Here is a 20581-nt window from a genome sequence, read left to right as displayed (position 1 = left end):
GCAAGACTTTTGACTCTGTATCCACAGAACTGGTGCTTCTCCTGAGGAAAAGAGGCCACATGCTCATTTAGAGCTCTAATTTTATTAGCTTTGTTCTAAGGCAGAGTAGAAATAAGACAAAATGTGGAGTCAGAAGACCTCTGCCTGGTAAACTTGAGCAAGTCTGGGCCACTCAGTGGTAGGGTGATTAGATGCAGAATTGGAAAGATCTGACTTGATCTTTAGCCTGGGCTAGTCCCTCCATCTGTTTCAGTTTCCTCACCTGTGAAATTGAGATAATACCTATTTCCCAGTATTGTTTGGAGGAGAAAATGAGATATTTGTAAACCACCCAGCAAACCTTAAAATGCTATGTAAATGCTATTATTATTATTTTTTTACTATATTATATATCATTAAATAATATTTTTAATATTATTATATTATCATTCACTTTAATTTTCTTCTTTGTCAAATTTGGACTTGATGATCTACAGTAAAAGCTTAATAAATGCCTGCTGATTGACCTTCTCTCCTCCTGGTCTAAAGCTTATGGTCCTCCAATGCAAGCAGGATGTGAGTTTATGGGGAACTGAGCTCACACATACTATCAGACTCTCTTGACATGGGAGTTCTCAAGAGCAGTGGAGGAGACAGCATTCCGTTCCCAACAGGACCCTTTCCTCGAAGATTTAATAGCCAGCCCAGGAATCCAAAGGAAGGCAGTATTTTTTTCAGCATCCAATAAAGGAACCACAGTCAATTAAATGTTTATCCCTTTCAGCATCCGTTGCCTTTTGTTTCTTTCTCCTTTTTTCTCTTATTATCGACCTGATCTAAGAAAGACTGATTTACTACTCTCTCTTTCTCCCCAGCATTTGGCAATGATGATATTGTAGGAACTCATGGGAAAATTGCTTCTCCATTATGGCCCAGAAATTACCCTCATAACTCTAATTACCACTGGACAGTGAATGTGAATGGTTCTCAAATTATCCACGGCACAATCCTGGAGATGGACATAGAGAGGACAATTGGCTGTTTTTTTGATAAGTTAATGGTGAGTATCCCCGTGCACCCACTGTTTGGAAACTGTGATGAAAATAGCTGTAGCCAAAGAAACCAAGGCTGTGTCTATGCAGGGCAAGAATGTTTAAAGCATCCAGTGCTATCCATTTGAAAATAATGTTAAAGATCGGGCACTTTGGGAATGGGAGCAGGAGGGCATCCAGTAAAAGTCAATCCAGAAAAACAAAGCAAATGTTGCCATCTGACAGTGGAAAGAAAGAAACAAACAGAAAACCCCCAACTTTTCCTGAACTGCCTACTCCTGGATTCTCATTTCATTTGATCACAATTAGGGTCTTTAATAATCATGCAAAGAAGTTCCTGGAGAATGGGGAAGGACTGAAGAAGAAGGGGAAAAAAACTCAGAGAAAGATGTAATAACACTCCACAGTAATGGGGAGAAATTAGTGTGCTGCTTCATGTTTTTGCAGTTGTATGATGAGCAAGATTAACTCTACACTCAATGGCATCATTAATGAGTTTATAACTCTGCCCCTATACACAAAACATACATGGACTTCATGTATAGGACCAATAAGGAGTAAAAAGCAATTCTCCATATGTGTAACACATAAAGCTCAACTTTGACCAATCTATGCTTTTCCTTAGGAAAAATGGTCTAGGGGAATTGTCCTTAATGGCAAATATAGGAAAAGAATGCCAAGTACTAACTGTTAAATATATATTCTAGATAAATATACATTGACATTATTTTTAAATTTTTTATATTTATATTTTTATTATTGATAGTTATATCTGATGACTTCATTCAGTTCATCACTTTATCACTTCATTTATCTAAATTTTATCCTACTGAAACATTCAAAAAATAATCAATGGCATATGCCTCTGGAGCTGACCTTAGCCACGACGACTATTCCTAGCTAAGCGAGCTGGGCAATTCCTTTACTATCTTAATACTCCCAGGCAATTCTCATAGACTCTAATTTGAAGAACAGAGACTCTAGACGTTTATTAGACATTCCCTAAAATTATACCAGGCATCTCACTTAAATCCAAATCATTTGAAAGTCAAGACATCACCCTTTTGGGATCATGGGTCCTCTTCCAGAAGGAAGAACAAACAACAAGCCAGATATAGATCCAGGCCAAACAACAAAAGCCTCAGGGCACTGAATGTTAAACCAGCTGCCTCTTCATCTGAATCTGGATCTCCAGAGTTACTGGTTTCATTCATCTGAAAGCTTAAAATTTAATTGCAATAGGCAAAATGTAGGCAAAACAGGAACACATATTGCACAGATCACAGACTTTATATTTCATTTGCTCCTGAGATCTTATCCCATCCCAAATATAGGAACTCTTTCCACATTGGTCTGTCTATCTCTGACTGGCTGTCTCTCAATATTTTGTCTTTGTCTTTCTCTGAGCTAACCTGGAAATTCAGTGTATGCGCAGTGAACTCATGCCTGTTTTAGGGGAGCTATAAAACTGCAATGATTGTCAGCTGTATGGATTACTACTAGGATGGCAAGACTCTGGCTCCAGGTTCCTGAACAATCCATCTCTTTTTCTAATCATATCTTTTTCCTGAAAGATATACCATATTCCCTTTAGTGTCCATAGACCATCATTAGAAATTTATTGCAATGAGAACAGGCAATTGTCAGACAAATAAATCAGAGCTGTCTACAGTTACATGAAAAGATGCTCCAAATCATTATTGATTAGACGAGTCCAAATAAGAACAATTTTGAGGTACCACTTCACACTTATCAGATCAGCTAATGTGACAGAAAAGGAAAATGGCAAATGTTGGAGGAGATGTGGCAAAGTTAAAACACTAATGCGCTGTTGGTAGAGTTGTAAACTGATCCAACCATTCTAGAGAACAATTTGGAATTATGACCAAAGGGCTATCAAACTGTGCACATTCTTTGATGCAGCAATAATACTACTAGGCCTGTATCCCAAAGAGAGAAAAAAAGGAAAAAAAGAAAAAGAGACATATCTGTATGAAAATATTTGTGGTAGCTCTTTTTGTGGTGGCAAAAAATTAGAAATCGAGGGGATGTCTATCAATTAAGGAATGGCTGAACAAGTTGTGGTATATGAATATAATAGAATATTATTGTACAATAAGAAATGATGAGCAGAGTGATTTCAGAAAAACCTGGAAAAATTATATGAACATTAACACTGTGCAATGATCAGTTATGAATGACTTAACTATTATTAGAAATATAAGGATCTAAGATAATTCTGAAGGACTTATGTTGAACAATACTATATATCCCTAAAGAAAGAATTGACAGGGTGTGAATAGAGTTTAAAATATCATTTGGGGGGATTTTCTTAAACTTCTGGAGTTTAAGAAACTTTTTTGGAGTTTTGGAGTCTGGGTTTTTTTGGTCTGTGTTTTCATTACAACATGACTACTATGGAAATTTTGTGTAGTTCTATATGAATAACATTTATCAAATTGCTTGCCCCTTCAGGGAAGGGACAGAAGAGCCATGTGAAGGAAAGAATTTGGAAATCAAAGTTTTAAAAAATAAAAAAGCATGTAATTGGAAATATATATTTTACATGAATGTATTGCAGCCTAAATATAGACTACCATGTGTCTCTCCTTGGCTTCTCACTTAACAACTTTGATTCTTCAACAATTAAGGTGTTCCAAGTCATTAGACATCATGGGGAAAACATTTGGGTTTAAAAGATGGACTTTTGTGCCAGGAAGCAGCTTTATTTCCATAAAAACATTGCACAATTTTCCAAAGAGTCTTGCCAGCTCTCTTTCTCCTACTATATTTTGAATGTAATTAAAGTCCACCTGCAGTTTCTGTCCCAGAGATGTGAAAAATGAGCCAATTGGACTGCATATAGTGGTCTATATTAAACAGGCACTTTTATCCATTTAGTTTTTCCTATATGGATTGTTAGGTCAATCTCTGATTTTTTGTGAACTTTCTGTCTGTCTCTATCTCTCCCTCCTGGTGTGTGTGTGTGTGTGTGTGTGTGTGTGTGTGTGTGTGTGTGTGTGTTGGAACTTGTCTGGTGAAACTTGCAGAGTCCAACTAAAAGTAATATTTTCTTTTTAAAATTCATAATTGAAGAAGAAATGTGTATATAGGCCATTCTAATGATGGCCTATATACGCAAAAGGGAATATGGTATATCTTCAAGGGAAAAAATATGATTAGAAAAAGAGGTGGATTGTTCAGGAATATGAATTTCACATAACCTATGAAATTTATCTACAGACTCCTGAATTAAGGGCCTCTGATCCCTCTCTTTTCCTCTTTCCCAAAGTGGAACAGGGAGGCAGCTGGAAATTGGGGAATAGGTGTTTATCATGAAAACCACTCTGGTTTTGATCCTTCCCCAGTTTTAGTCCCTGCTTGAAACCACTGAAGGAATTTCCTAATTGATAAGTCTATTCTTCAATAAACAATTAAAAAAATCTTATAGTAATATTCTCTGCTACTTAGCTATATGTATCAACCATATCTAAATTAACTGAATTAAAAAAAAACTTTTGTTATATTATTTAACTTTCACAATGTTGAATTTGTAAAAGTAGATATTACTCTTCCTTTATTAAAAAAAGACAAAAATTATCTAAAGTCAATCCTAATTTTGTCTTTTTTTCTCTGTTCTATCTAGATCCACGATGGTCCCAGCATTCATTCCCGACTTCTTGGAACCTACTGTGGGACAGAGACAGGTTCCTTCACCTCCTTTCAAAATTCTATTACATTTCATTTCTTGTCAGACTCTTCCGTCTCAGGAAAGGGATTTCTTTTGGAATGGAATGCAGTAGAATCTCCTTCAGAATCTGTGCCTACCATTGCTACAGGTTTGTGTCTGAAAAGAAACAATGAGTTTATGTTTTTAGAGATAGATGCATTCACTGAAGTTTTGAAGAGTTTATCAAATATTTAAATCTGGAAGACCAAGTCTACCTGTAAAACCGTATCTATAAATATGACTTTTGTGTCCAGATATTCTTGGGTGCCTTGAACAGTTACTATGCTATATTATGTAAGGAGCACTCTTTAGAAGAAAAGAAAGTAGCTTTTGTTGTTAATAGGCTTGGGGGGAGGGAAAGAAAAGTGGAGAAGGAGAGAAAGACAGAGACAGAGAGAGAAAGACAGAGACACAGAGAGACAGAGGCAGAGAAAAAGACTCACAAGAGACAGAGACAGAGACACAGAGATGGAGAGAGACACAGAGACAGAGACAAAGACAGAGACACAAAGACAGAGAGAGACAGAGAGACAGAGACAAAGAGAGAGACAGAGACAGAGAGAGAAAGAGAAAGAGAGAAAGAGAGAGAGAAAGAGAGAGAGAGAGGAGAGGAGAGGAGAGGAGAGAGAGAGAGAAAGAGAGAGAGAGCGAGAGAGAGAGAGAGAGAGAGAGAGAGAGAGAAGAGGAGAAGAGAGGAGAGGAGAGGAGAAGAGAGGAGAGAGAGAAGAGAGAGAGAGAAAGAGAGAGAAGAGGAGAGGTAAGGAGAGAGAGAGAGAGAGAGAGAGAGAGAGAGAGAGAGAGAGAGAGAGAGAGAGAGAGAGGAGGGACAGAGACAGGGACAGACAGAGAGAGTGCACATTTATTAGGGGCAGCTAGGAGTCTCAGTAGTAGAGTGGCAGACCTAGAAATGCTTGAGTTCAAATCCTGCCTTAGACATAGTAGCTGTGTGACTGGGCAAGTCATTTAACTGCTGTCCTGATGTCTGTCTCAGTTTCCATATCTACAAAATGATGATAATAATAGCACAACTCTTAGAGTGAGATAATTACAAAGTACTCAGTGTAGTACCTTGCACATTGGAAACACTAGATAAATGTTAGCTATCATTAATATTACTTTGTAGCACTTATTGTGGGCCAGGAATTGTGCTATGATGATGATGATCTTGGGAGATAGATGCTGTTATTATCTCTAATTCACAGAAGAGAAAACTGATTTAAATAGAAGTAAAATGCCCTGGATCGCATAGCTAATGAGTCAGAGGCTGTTTGAACTCACAATCTTCCTGTTCTATTTCAAATGCTCTGTCTTCTGGATCAACTAGTAAAAAGAAAGAGATTCCCTGCCCTCAGGGAGCTTACATTCTAGTGGAGGAAGACAATCCATAAAAGGCAGTTGAAAAGGAAATGGAAAGGTATAGACACAGTGGAATGAACTGGGTGAGGAAAGAACATAATAGCAGGCAGAGACACTCCCTCAGAGGAAGGTTTGGGCCAGTCAGAAGCCTTAGGAGTGAAAGTTCTTTGGGTCTCAGTTTACCAGTCTATAAATAAAGATGAGTTTCCTTCTGACTCTTGATTTTATAAATAATGTCTATTCATATATCTCAGTGCATTAAGTAATTTCTAAGTTTTAAAAGGTGAACTGGGCACTTGGTGTTCATAAAATCTTCTATATACAGAGCAACTATTCAAAAATTTCTGAAAATTTGCATTTTCAACACTAAAACTGTTAAGAATCCCAAAAAAGACCTATCCTTTTGATTTACATTGTAATCTAAATTTGTCCAGGGCTACAACCCACCTTCACTGACTGGCCTTCATGTTTCAGGATAAAATTAGCCTAAAATCCTTAAAGATAAAAAACAAACAAATACTGAAACCCCAAATCCTCAGAGAAAGTTTGTTCAACTAGCTGGACTCTGAGAACCTTTGTGTTTTTCCCTGAGGAGCCTGACCAACTGCAAATAGACAGATCCTTTATGATGGCCAATCCTTTATAATATCACAGCTCAATATAGTATGATTTTATGTTATTTTAAAGGAATATTTCAAATTGCCCTTTAAATATTTAACCACAAATGTAGTCTTTAATTGAGGGAAGTTAAACTTGTCTCTATAAATATAAAATTAAACATACACCCTCAAAAATGATTATTTTCTCACTTTGCCTCTTCTACGAGTTTTCATCAATAGGGTTGATCCACAGAGGTAACATTCACTCCTATGTTTAGAGAGTACTCATGTATTAGCATTTCTGTGTGAGACATTCTTTTATTCTTTTTTAAATGATGAAAAGATATCATTATATCAAGCACACAGCTTTTCCAATATTTTCATTTTATGTATAACAAAAAATCAGAAAAATTAAAAACAGCAGCATAGATTTTTAGAATTGAAACAGATCTGAAATATCATCTAGTCAATTTTTCCTCCATTTTATGGTCCCCTGTGTGAACTTAGGTAAAATACTTATTTGAGGTGGACTCCGGATGATCATCATTGAAGTCCCTTTTGTATCTACAATCATGATCCTATGATAGATAAAATAGGAGATGGTCCTCAGGATGAAGATCATGGGAGTAGAATGGTTTGGGGCGGTAGCATTGTCTATGTAGTGACTTTATCTTTGGACAATCCAAGTAAAGACTATATGGCAGTCATAGAATTCAAGGTAATTGAAGCAGGAGACTGGAATATTTAATGGACTATATTGGGGGAATACTGAAAAAAGCAAGAAAACATGAGAGCAATGAGCAGAATAGAAATAAAGACTATAAGGAAGGCGTGAACTAATGATTCTTCCTGTCCTGGTTTGTTGGGAGAAAAGGTGGACTGTCTAGAGTGGCAGGAACTTGTGGGAGTACAGTGGAAAAAAATCTGGGCTTTGCAAAAGACCTGAGTTCTGCTATTTGCTCCCTGTGGGACATGGCAAGTCACTTAAACTACTGAATCTTGGTTCTTCATCTAAATTTAGGAGTTTAGACTAGCTAACTCCTGAGGTCCCTTCCTGCTCTCTGAGTATCCTTCCAGAGCTTTGTGTGAACCTAAGATTGTATTCCTTTTTTTCCTTTTTCTTTTTCTTGGTATAAGGTGATAAAATGTTTTTATTATTTGTAATATTTGGTCACCATATTTAATACATTCATCTTGGCTTATTTTTTCAAAATATTTCAATATTGTCTTTAAGAAATGTTTCCAACTGGATTATCCTAGCTCAATAGAGACCCTCACTTTAAAGCAAAGACAGAAGTTATGTAATTTCCTTCCTTGACAGAGGTGATTAACCCATATTTCCTCTCCTCACAGGTGCCTGTGGGGGTTACCTAAGAACTGGAGAAGTGCCAGGGTTCTTCTTCTCTCCTGGGTGGCCTGAAAATTACAACAATGGAGCTGATTGCTCTTGGATCATTCAGGCCCCACATTCAACTGTTGAGCTCAACATTCTTTCCATGGATATTGAATCTCATCAGTCATGTTCCTATGATAAACTTGTGATTAGAGATGGTGAGAAAATAGAAAAACTTGACATTTTATTAAATAAGTTGATAGATTTTTTCTTGTAGAAACCAGATGATTAAACCTGAACACAGATTAATTGTTGTAATAATAATAATGATAATGATAATAACAGTTTACATTTATATATCATTTTGTAATTATATAGTGTTTATATATATATCTATATATAGATAGCTATATACCTATATATAGCTATCTATCTATCTATCTATCTATCTATATGTATTTGATTTCATCATTATAACAGTCTTAGGAAGTCCCAAGTATTATACTATTCCCATTTTATAAATGGTGAAAGAGACATTAAATCATTTTCCCAGTATCATATTTGTAGTAGTTTGGTAGAGCTAGAGGTCATATTTTTAGATTTTAAATCCAGTGATATTATAGGTCTAAATATATCATTAATGCATGCTTAATTTTCAATAATTTAAAGAAAGAAGTTGCTATCCTGTAGTCTTCAAATTGTGCAACAAATGGTCAATCCTATTTCTATAGTCTTTCTCCCTACAATTTGAAAGAGAATTTCAAAAGTAGTCTGTCAGCTAACCAGGTGAATGCTGGTTAGTTCTATGAGGGACATGTGAGCACCACATTGTTTAGGATGAAAACCTAAACGTTTTGGGAATGTGTTAGAAATATAAATATGTGAGAATATTGGAAGGGAATGGTCTCATGTTTTTAACTCTTCTTATACCAGTAGTTATATAGTCCTTAGAAAAATCTCCTGACCCCTTTTATTCCCCAATTTCCCATCTATAAGAGAAAAAAATCTTCCTATACTTGATGAGGTCAATATATGAAATGTTAACATGAGCAAGATACTATTGAGATTATCTCATCTCATCACCTCATTTTCCAGGTGAGGAAATGATTTTGAAAAGGGGAAATGACTTGAGCAAAGAATTAATCTCTCTTCTTTGATCATGGAATACACATGGAATACATCTGCGAATTCCACACATGTTTACAGAGGGTTTTTTAAAAGCCCTTCTCTTCCATGTGGTGGCAATGTGTTGGACTGCAATCAATGATGTTGCTTCCTTGAAAAATTCTGAACATACGATATCCAGATAGCTGTGGTTTGAGGACCAAGCCTGGGGAGGCAAGGGGAGAGAGAGAGACGGTGATTGTAGAGAGCAGGTCCTGGGTCTCCTCTCTGTGGTTGTATAATGTTGGGACTTTCCACTCTTTAAAATATCTAGGTATAGTCATGGTACAAGGTCTCACAGGGGTACTCAAACTTTTTAAATCGGGGGTCAGTTCACTGTCCCTCAGACTGTTGGAGGGCCAGACTATAGTAAAAACAAAACCTATGTTTTGTGGGCCTTTAAATAATGAAACTTCATAGCCCTGGGTGAGGGGGATAAAGGTCCTCACTGCTGCATCTGGCCCGTGGGCCGTAGTTTGAGAGCCCCTGGACTGATGAAGTCACTAGAAAATTAGGAAGGTAGTTTTATGTCCCTTCCTTATCCATTGGAGAAAAGAGCAGCTTCTGAAACAGGAACTGAGCCAGTTATTGAAAATGAAATATATTAATAACACTTTTCTTCCTTCACTTCTTGAGACAAAATTGAAGATTAGCCAATAAGTTCATAAATATTAAGCCTTCAATAGAGACTTTTAAGAGAGGACTGCTTTATTTTCTCTGTCTCTGTCTCTTTCTCTCTGTCTCTGTTGCTGTCTCTATTTCTGTCTTTCTCTTTCTGTCCCACTCTGTCTCTGCCTCTGTCTCTGTCTGTCTGTCTGTGTCTCTCTCTCCCACCCACCCATTCACAGTTGCTTGGCGCAAAGCCTTCATGCAGGAGGGATGATGGCCACAGACATCACATGTCCTCTGCTTCTGTAACCATTGGGACTTTTCTGCCTGAAAATGACCCTACTTTGCTTTTCCTATCATCAGGCAGCTGTTCAGATGGCTTAACCTGCAGCTGCTGATAGTACATATGTCTTCCTGGCCAAAAAACCAGAGCAACAACAATCACAGCAAAAACACTAAAAAAGGAAGTCTGATCTGATGAAACAATCCCATATAAATGACATCATATTTTATCTTTGATCCCAGAGACTTGGGATCTGAGGTCAGGAAGTCCCCTTTCATTTAGTCTTAGATTCCCAGTCTTCAGCAGTAAAAAGCCATAACGGACACCTCAGTCATCACACATCCGCATTGCAACCCTTCTTTACTTCTCCGTCCTCTGCCTTTGAATTTCAGAGCCAAAAAGAACTGGCTGCCAGTTGGGTTTTCTCCTTTTTTTTTCTTTTAGAAAGACAGCAGGAACTGTCAAAGAAGTCTTTCTCAAAAAGAGTAAATAAAAGCTCAGGCGGGATTGTCCCAATTTGGAGCCAAAATGAAGTAACCCCAAGGGTTTTTCTTCTTTTTGAGAATCACTTTGTGTCCTAGGAATTAGGAAGTTTCTGGGAAAATGCATGAGGCCGTTTGGCTGCGCTGGTATTGTTGACTGAATGATATCTTAAGGAATCGTATTTTAATGCCAAGGTTTCTTTTTTCTGGTCTTAGGAAACAATTACATGGCTCCAGAGCTGGCTGTTCTCTGTGGGCGAGAAATCCCCGGACCCATCCGATCCTCTGGGGAGTACCTGTTCATCCATTTCACGTCTGACTCGAGTGTGACTGCTGCAGGCTTTAATGCTTCTTTCCATAAGAGTAAGAATTTGGAAAAAAATGTGATCAATATCTTCCACCCGATTGATGAGGTCAAACTTAGAAGGAAACCAGAGCAAGGTGCCAACTGTGCTACTGTCAGTTAGTTACGTCCAGCTCAGAAAATCAGGAAGGGAATTTTATGTCCCTTCCTTGTCCACTAGAGAACAGAGCAGCTTCTGAAACATAGGAGAAAAATTAAGACAGTTACTCAAAAATGAATAAAGTTAAAACCCTGAGTATAGGGAGCAAGGAAAAGGGAGATGACCAGTTTTCAATTCTGTGAGTATTCCTTTTACAAGCAGTCTCTAGAAACCATCTTCATGAACCGAGGCTGAAAAAGTTCCTAGAATCAGAGATTTCAATCAAAGACCTCAGAGGCCAAATTGTTTGACATTCTCATTTTATAGATAAAGAAACTTAGACCCAGAATTCATCACTCAACAACCACATTTCTGGTAGTGAGCAGTGTGTCCTCATTTAGCTTAGCCTAGTCCCCAGATTGCATTTGTAATCTCTTGTGGGTCCCATACATAAATCCTATACCACCCAGAAATACCTATGACAATTCATGTATAATGACCAAAACCCTCAAGAAACCCTTCTCTGCCAAGAGAGACTGACTAGAATCTTGACATGTTTGAGAATATTGGAAAATTTACATGTAACTTGTGGAATAACGTTGAATCTTTCCACAAAATCTGATAAACCTATAAACCAAAAAAAATCGCTGAAGGAAATGGTCCAAGAAATAAAACATGCCTTCCATTTTAAATGGCAAAAGGCAAAATAGAGTTTTAATTATTAATTGAATATTGAAAGACTTAGAATAAGGCACTTTTACTATTATATTTGTTTACATTAAAAGAGTTACTTATGGAAGGTAAGAGATCTTCATGTCTAAAGTTGATTTTAAATAATTATACTTTTATTGGTGATAGATTTTCAAAAATAAATAGAATTAAAGTTTTAAAGGGCAGCTAGGTGGCACAATGGAAAGAGCACTGGCTTTGGAGTCAAGAGGATCTGAACTAAAATCCAGCCTCAGACATTTGACACTTACTAGCTATATAAGTCTTTGCAAATCACTTACTCTAATTGCCTCATCAAATTAATAATAATAATTAAGTTTTTAAAACCTTTAAGAATGTCTCTTCTTTTTTATTTCTCTTCATTAAGGTTGTGGTGGCTATTTGCATGCAAGCAGAGGGGTGATTACATCCCCTAATTACCCTGAAGCCTATCCTCCTAATCTCAACTGTTCCTGGCACATCCTGGTTCCAAGTGGTCTTACTATTGCTGTCCACTTTGAACAGCCATTTGAGATCCACAACATTGGCCCTTCATGTAGTCACGGTGACTATTTGATGGTAAAGTCATCAATATTCTCACTCTTAAATAATGATGTAGAAAATTATAATGATAACTAATATATATTAATCTAGTCAGATATATTTTATAGTTTGTAAGACACTTTACATATATTATCTTATGTTCTCTTGCTTGCTTCCTATACAATAATTACCTTCCATCCTAAGTTATTTGAAAGCTTCATGGGAAAAAATTGATATTCTAGAAACAAAAAGGTGAAGTGTCCTTTTTTCAGAAATAAAATAGTATACCCCCTGCATATCATCTAGTAGAATAGCCAGGGAGGAAAATGCATTGATATCTTGTTATTTTTTATGTGATTCCAGATGAAAAATGGCCCTGACAGCTCCTCTCCAGCTTTGGGATCCAGGGAAGGAAATGGCCGTTTTTGTGGCAGCGGGGCTTTCTCCACTCTCTACACCACGGACAATGAGATGTTTATTCAGTTTGTTTCGGATAACAGTTATGAAGGCCAAGGATTCAAGATCCAATATGAGGCACAGAGTTTGGGTGAGTATTGATGGCAAAAAGGATGAGCCATGTTCTCATGATATCCCATTCACCAAGTACTTACAGAGGCCTTCCATGTCCCTTATACTGCTCTAAATACTTTGCAAACAGACCTAAGAACCAGAGAGCTGTTTCCCTCCTGACAGAGGCAACATCAACCCATTCCACAGATAAAATACATAGAAGTCATTGGGGTGGGGGGGGTGGGAGAAAGCTAGGATAAAAAAGAAAAGCAGAGGATGAACAAAATAACCACAGGAACTCCCTTATGATTTACAAAATTGTGTATTACATGCTGGTAGGAATAGGAATGGAAATTATTGATTTTGAGAATTAAAACTGGCTTGCTTTTGAACCATTCTACAAACAAAATATCCTATAAAATAATAGCTGTGTGTAATAATAGCTGGAATTTCTACAGTGCCTTAAGGTTTGCAAAGTACATTACAAATATTCTCTCCAAATTAATATGTTCTTTTCTCTGTTATCAATTATATTTAATTAGAAGATAAATGATAGACATTCAATTACATTTGATTATAATTGCATTTAATTCTACTTAAATGATTTCATTTTAATTGCATTGATTATATAATTTTCCATGGAATAAAGAAATAAAGAAGGCACCTTTGGGAGTGAAACTGGTAGAAACCTGAATTGAGGTTTCCATGTGATCCGTTAGGATAGAAACTCTTTGTGTTCCCAAGAGCAGCAAACCAACTAAGATACCAGAATGGATTTATTTCTAGTGTCCTGAAAAGGTAGTGACACAAAACATCCGTGTCAACACAAAACCACTTTTAACTTGCCTTGAAAGGGATTCTTTTTCTGTATGTTCTCCAATAACAGAGTTAAATTGAGTGTGAATGATGTGCCCTCCTAGGACTAGGAGCACAAAGAACCTTATACACTCTTTTGCTTCCCTGCCTTCAAGCATCTTTTCCCATCCTCAGTGGAGCTGCTCCGGAGCTACCTGTCGGCTTAGGGGGCAGAGGCTGAGGGCTCATTACCATCACTCCCTTGTGAACATAGATGTCTCCCCTGGGAGGAATATAAAAAATGGATTCATCATCACCCCTTTGCATGTTTTGGCATTTTCCTGTTCCTTCTCAGATCAACTTTGAACTATGTCTGCTTTCTTAGGCAACTGACTAGTGGGAAGTCATCCAGATTGTCCAACTTTGCATAGCATGGTATTGTGCAAATATATCCATCAATCAATTAGTATTTAATAAGTACCTGAGTGCCACACTATTATGTGGGCAGTTAGGGGGCATAGGGATGGATAGCTCTGGTCACAAAAACCAGAGTTCAAATTCAGACTTAGACACTCCTAGTCAAGTCACCTAACCCTGTTTGTTTCAGTTTTCTCCTCTGTAAAATGAGCTGGAGAAGAAAATGACAAACCTAATATCTAGTGTCTTTGCCACAAAACCCCAAAGGGAACATAGAGTCAGACCTGGCTGAAAATGATTAAAAAATAATGTATGCCAAAGGGAGTCATCTCCACAGCCCACTTCTTCTAGAATGATGATCAATAGGTGCAGAACCTTCACTGGCAAAGTAGAGAGGGTGTTTGCAAGTTATATAACATTTTGAAATGTTCTGAGTAGCTATATCTTGCTTTTTCACTCATTACAGCTAAGTCCTGATTAATACAAATAATGGATTCTCCAGAATGGTCCCCTTTTTCTAATTTGCACTATTTGAAGTTATGATTACATTTAAAATATAGTAATTAGTTCCATGCCAATGGGAATATGCAATGAGAATTCAAATATTCTATTTTATGGGATCTATTACTTGTCCACATTGCCTGGTACATTGTAAATGCTTATTTTGAAGTTATTATTTACTCTCTTAAGAAACAATGGTGCAGAGTAGATAGATTACTGGCTTTGAGATCTGGGACAATCTGGATTCCAGTTCTGTTTCTGACCCAGACTGGCTGTGTTACCCAAAACTACCTTTCAGTCCCTCAGGCAACATGAAGACAATAAGTTACAGGAAGTTGTCTGGTCTACAGCAGCACAGATTGCCACATCAGGGCTTCTTTATGCTGAGGAAATCACGGTTCTCCATTTCCCCTCTTTCCCTCCCTCTGCTACTCCCCCTTATCCTTTCGATAAGGGTATTGCTCTAAGGATTATATTGAAATTACTTTGTTTTCATTTCAAGATCGTCCAGACAACATAATCCTCTTTTATGTCTCCATTTTGCTCACCTAGAAGACCTACTTCAACTTCAGAAATTTCCTGTCCCCTTCCCCTACTTCCCATGTCTTTAATATCTATTTGTCCTTAATCCCATGCACTGAGCAGTCGCCAGCCTGTCTTTTACAATGCTACTCCAAGCACTAGAAAGCTTTCCATTGGGTTCCTGATTTTTCTTTCAATTTTAATTAAAAGCAGTGCTCAAAGAACAAAATTTTTTTATGTTCATTGCTTTTAAGAACAATGCTCCTTTTGTAAGAAATGTCTTGGGGATATTGTGTACATTTAAATACATAGATACATATATACACATTTTTCACACACATTTATACACATAAATATATAATATGTATACACACACACACACTACTTATATAACACAATATAATTATGTATATAATGTTGTTCAACTGTCTTAGCCGTACTCTCTTTGTGACAACATTTGGGATATTCTTGGCAAAGATACCAGAGTGTTTGACATTCCTTTTTTACACCTCATTTTACAGATGAGGAAACTGAGTCCTGTTAAACAGGTGTAAGTGACTTGCCTGGGGTCACATAGCTAGAAATGTTTGAGGTCACATTTGAATTTAAGTCTTCCTGACTACAAACCCAGCATTTTATCCACTGCTCCACCTAGCTGCCCAGTAGTTGTATATACTGGAAATATATAGCATACTATATGTCTATATATAAAAAGTATATACAAACATATATATGTTTGACTATATATATATATATATATATATGTAGTTTTATATACCAGAAATATGTAGCATAGTATAAAAAAGTATATTTAACTTTATACATACATATGTATGTGTGTGTGTGTGTGTGTGTGTGTGTGTGTTTATATTCAGGAAATCAATAAACATTTATTAAGTACCTATTCTGTGCCAGGCACTATGATACCAAAAAAAAACAAAAGGAATTCCCTATTTTCAGGGAACTTATAATCTAATGGGGGAAGACTATACACAAAAAGAAGCTGAAAATCTGGGTAGAGAAATTACAGAAGAGCCAAATATCATGTATATATGATATGCTTTTAAAAACCTTAATCTAATCCTCATGGGAATGGAAAAAATAGCTCTTTTAACTCTTAAGTGCTTAAAGACCAAGATTAATTCTTTAAATTGTGAACAACTCAATAGTTATTGGGCAATTAGAGAAAAGCCCTAATTCTCTGTATAATTAGCACACCTTTATTCCAAAGCCACTGAAATACAAAAAATTAGTTCTTGGTAAAAAATTCTGCTATGATTTATTTTGCCAGCTTTTTGGTGCCAAGAATAACAGAACAAGAATTGAATTTCCAATAACAAAACAGTTTGGCCAGTGCCAAGGTGATTCTCCAAATATTCCATTGTTGGCAACTCAGGATTTATCTGCCCCAGCAAGGCAGAAAACCCAACAGCTATGATACAAAATAAAAGGAAAATATGATGGGAAATGTGGATAGAGCCATTTTAAAAAACATGTGTCACTTGACAATTTCTCTTTTATCAGATGGTCTGTAATACTGTCGATATTATTTCCTCACAGGCTGTGGTGGCAACATCTACCTCTCTGAGTCCAACATCGATGGATACGTGACCTCACCCAATTACCCTGACAACTATCCACCTCATGCTGATTGCGTTTGGACCATATCTGTCCCAACTGGGAAGCTTATAAAGCTGCAGTTTGAAGATCAGTTTAATATCAAAATATCCCCCAAGTAAGTTGATCCCTTTCAGTCTTCCCTCTTTGCCTTCCCCCTTGGTCTTCCTCTTTCATATTCCACAATAATCTGTGACCTCCATGCTCAGGAGCATGTTCTGCATAAGAACTGCAGGGAAACATAGCATCCATTCATCTAAATTCTCCAGGTCTGTGAGGGTTAGAACAGGGCCAGAGTGTAAGGGGGTGGGAGAAAACACCCTCTGTATCCAGCAGTAAACCATGGAGAGCGACAGAGACACACAGAGTCTCCCATTCAGTCAGCGGACATGTAATATATAGCCTTTTATCTATTCTCCCCACAATCTCTGGGATGGAAACGATGAAGCTCTCGCTGAATGGAGAGGGACATTGAGGTCTGAAAGGATGGCATGACTTGCCAACAATGGCACACACAGCACTAGCAGACAGAGTGCTTGGTATTTGCATTATGCTGTACAAAAAATTCAGCAAGAACATCATACCATAAATGTGGCTGTCAATCTTAAGATCCCTTAACTATGAGTTCCTCACAATTAGATCTCCTCTTTGCTCTCTATAGCTTCTTTAAAAAAATTAGTGCTTTGTGGTTTATTTATTTTTAAATGAAAATTTTTTCCTAATGTAAAATATTCTTGTTTTTTTTCCTTCTCTCCCACCCTCTCACCTTTGGGAAAAAACAAATAAACAAACAAACATGTATGATCAAACCAAATAAATCCCCAGAGTGGCCATGTGGAAGTAGACCTCCTCACTACTGCTTTGTGCTTGATGCATTCAGCTTTCACTTCAGCCCTGTGCCCTCCACCCCACTCCACCCTATTCAGGCATCGGTTATAGATTTTTTCTCTTTATTTTTTCCAAAATCCTATTCACACATCCTTCTCCAAGTTTAGGGTTTGTTTTGCATCTGACTAATTAATTCCTCTCTAAATATACTCTTTTTCTAATCCCCACCTTTCCTCTTTTTGTTTCTTTTTTTTTTCCATGATTGAGTTAAATACATTTCTGCATTGAATATGTGTTTGTGTGTGTTGTCCCTTCTTTTGACCTGTTCAGATGAAATTTACTTTTTATGGGCTTTTTTCCTGTGTCTATGTCTCAAAATTTCTATCTAGGCTCTGTTTTTTTTTTTCATCAGGAATGCTTAAAAGTACCCTCTTTTATTCAAAGTCATCCCCCTTACAGGATTGTACTAGTTTGCTGGATAAGTTATTATTGGTTGAAAGGCCTCTATCTTTTGCCTTTTGGGACATTCTCATAAGTTCTCATGAATTGATTTATCATATTTGCCATCATTTACCATAATTGATCCTCAGATATACACAAACAAATAATTATTAAGCAATTATTATTTGTAAGTATTACAATAGGTCATTGTGATATTGTCTCCCACTATGTCTTTCACTCCATTCTCTGATGAAGAGCTGACTTCTGCTCGCAAAATCCATTCTTTTACATGTACCCTTTTTCACATCTTTTGCATGGACTACTCCAGTCTTCTCTAGCAGATTGCCCCCCATTTCATCCCTATTTGTAATCTTGGTTCCTTCCCTGACACCTACAAATATTCACATTTCCCTAAGCTTTAAAAAGCTTCACTAAATCCTAACATCCCTGCTAGCTATCTTTCTGTGTCCCTCTTCCTCTTCTTAGCTAAGTTCCTAGGAAAAATCTGCTATATTAGCTGCATCTATACTATTTCTTCTCTCAATCACTTCTAAGTTCTCAGCAACTATCTTCCAACATCATCATTCAACCTTTCTCCAAAGTTATCAATGATCTCCAATTTGTCCCAACTTGTAGCTTTTTCCGACTCCTAATTTCATCTTGTCCAATTGATCACCTCTCACATACTGCTTTGTCTTGGCTCAACACCTGCTTATCTGACCATTCCAATCTTCTCTCCTGGATCTTCTATTTTTTCCCCTTTTCCTTTCCTCTCTTTTCTCCCATGGTCATCTCGTCACCTCCCATGAATTCAGTGGATCACCTCTATGCAGAGAATTCTAAGATCGCCCTCTTTAGCTTTCGTGTCTCTCCTGAGCTCTAGTCTCATGTCACCAATTGCCTTTTGGATATTTCAAATTGGATATTCTGAGGGCCTCTCAAACTCACTCAAAACAAGAATCACTTTCTCCAAACTCACCCTCTTTGACTCATCTACTACCATAAAGGGCAGCTCCATTATTCCTATTACCCAGATTTGCAACATTAGTATTGGTATTGATTCTTTACTCCAGCTCACCCCCTTATAACCAATGCTAAATCTTGTAATGTTTTTCTCCACATTTCTCATGTATGTCCCCTTCTCTGCATTTATATAAACACTACTCTAGTTCAGGGTCTCAACACATTTTGCCTGGATTATTAAAACAGCCTTCAATTGGACTCTGCTTAAAGCCCTTCCCTACCCTAATCCATCCTCCACATAGCCTGCAAAATTATTTTCCAAAAGTGTAGATTTTACTACATTCCCATCATCACCCCTTCAGTCAACGCTAGTAGTCTTCTGTTATCTTTAGGAAGATTCTGTTTGGAGTTTAAAGCTTTCCATATATCCTGGCTCTTCCTCTAGTTCAGGATCTCAGCACATTTTGCCTAGATTATTACAATAGTCTTCAATCGGACTCTCTTCCCTATTCCAATCCATCCTCACACAGTCTAAAAAATATTTTTCAAGAGTGTCGATTTTATTACATTCCCATCATCACCCCTTCAGTCAACTCTAGTAGTATTCTGTTACCCTTAAGAAAATTCTCTTTGGAGTTTAAGACTTTCCATGAATTCTGGCCCTTCCTCTCTTTCTAGACATCTGAATGCATACCCTTTGGACATTTTATGCTGCAGCCACCTTGGCTTTCTTGCTTTCTTCACACATGACATGCCATCTTCCATCTCCATGCCTTTACATGTACCCCAGGTCTAGAACATAAAACCAAGACTCCTCCAGAGGCCAGCTTTAGAGTTCTTTCTAGCATATTAAGCTACCTCTCATAAACTCTCAAGTAAGGACTATAACAATCCCACAAACACAAATCATAATATGAGTTGACATTGCAAGAAAGATCCAGAAAATATACTTCATGAAAAGCTGATTTCCCAGACTGACTTTCCTGGGCACAGAGCTAATTTGGCAAAGATCTGCTCATAAGGAGACAAGGAAGATGGTGGAGCAGTTAGGGAAAATAACTTGAGTAAATCCAGATAACAAGATGAAGTCAGGAAATAGAAGGCAATCCAGTTGGGTCAGAATATAAAGTATTCTTTATGAATGGGAAGTCATAGGAAAGAAAGGCAGAAGAAGCAGTTTGGATCTAGACCATGAAGAGCTTCAAATTCCAGGCCAACTTTTGTGTTTTGGTCAAGTGTAAGAGGGAGTCATTGAGAGAAAGTTTTTGAACAGAGAAATGCCATTAGGAAGATTATTTGAGTATTTATAAGGAGGATACACTATAAGTAGAGACAGAGACAGAGAAACCAATTAGCTGCCAAAGGACAAAGGTGCTGAGGGTCTGAGCTAGCAGAAAAGAGGCTGATTTTGGAGCTGTTGTAGAAGTAGAAGAAAGTGAAAAGAATTATTATTCAATTAGAAAGTTTTCCTGTATTTTCTGGAATGTTAAGAAAATTGTGTCAACATTTCTTTTTCTATATCAATACATGTGTTATATAATTTTTGATATAGGGTTGTTTTGTTCATATTATTTCTCATTGAGAAATGTATGACAAATACATTGCATTCTTGCCCATAACACAGGACTATAGAAGAGGAAGAGAATGAGCATTTATTAAGTGCCTACTATATGCCAAGCCCTGTGCTAAAGCACTTTATGAAAACG

General features: G+C 37.1%; 1 protein-coding gene across 1 annotated transcript in view; it reads left to right on the top strand.

Annotated features, from left to right (window-relative positions):
- CUBN (cubilin) overlaps positions 1-20581 on the top strand; it is a 282230-nt gene that overhangs the window by 170492 nt on the left and 91157 nt on the right. The window contains exons 37-43 of the mRNA XM_051963617.1: positions 855-1039; positions 4678-4870; positions 8070-8267; positions 10804-10950; positions 12127-12317; positions 12645-12828; positions 16587-16761. Coding sequence (XP_051819577.1) covers positions 855-1039; positions 4678-4870; positions 8070-8267; positions 10804-10950; positions 12127-12317; positions 12645-12828; positions 16587-16761 — 1273 coding nt within the window. The remainder of the gene's footprint in view (positions 1-854; positions 1040-4677; positions 4871-8069; positions 8268-10803; positions 10951-12126; positions 12318-12644; positions 12829-16586; positions 16762-20581) is intronic.

This window comes from Antechinus flavipes, chromosome 5, assembly GCF_016432865.1.
Source record: "Antechinus flavipes isolate AdamAnt ecotype Samford, QLD, Australia chromosome 5, AdamAnt_v2, whole genome shotgun sequence".
NCBI classification, from domain to species: domain Eukaryota; kingdom Metazoa; phylum Chordata; class Mammalia; order Dasyuromorphia; family Dasyuridae; genus Antechinus; species Antechinus flavipes.
The sequence above is the reverse complement of the archived record's forward strand: the minus strand, read 5'-3'. Positions and strand labels throughout refer to the sequence as shown.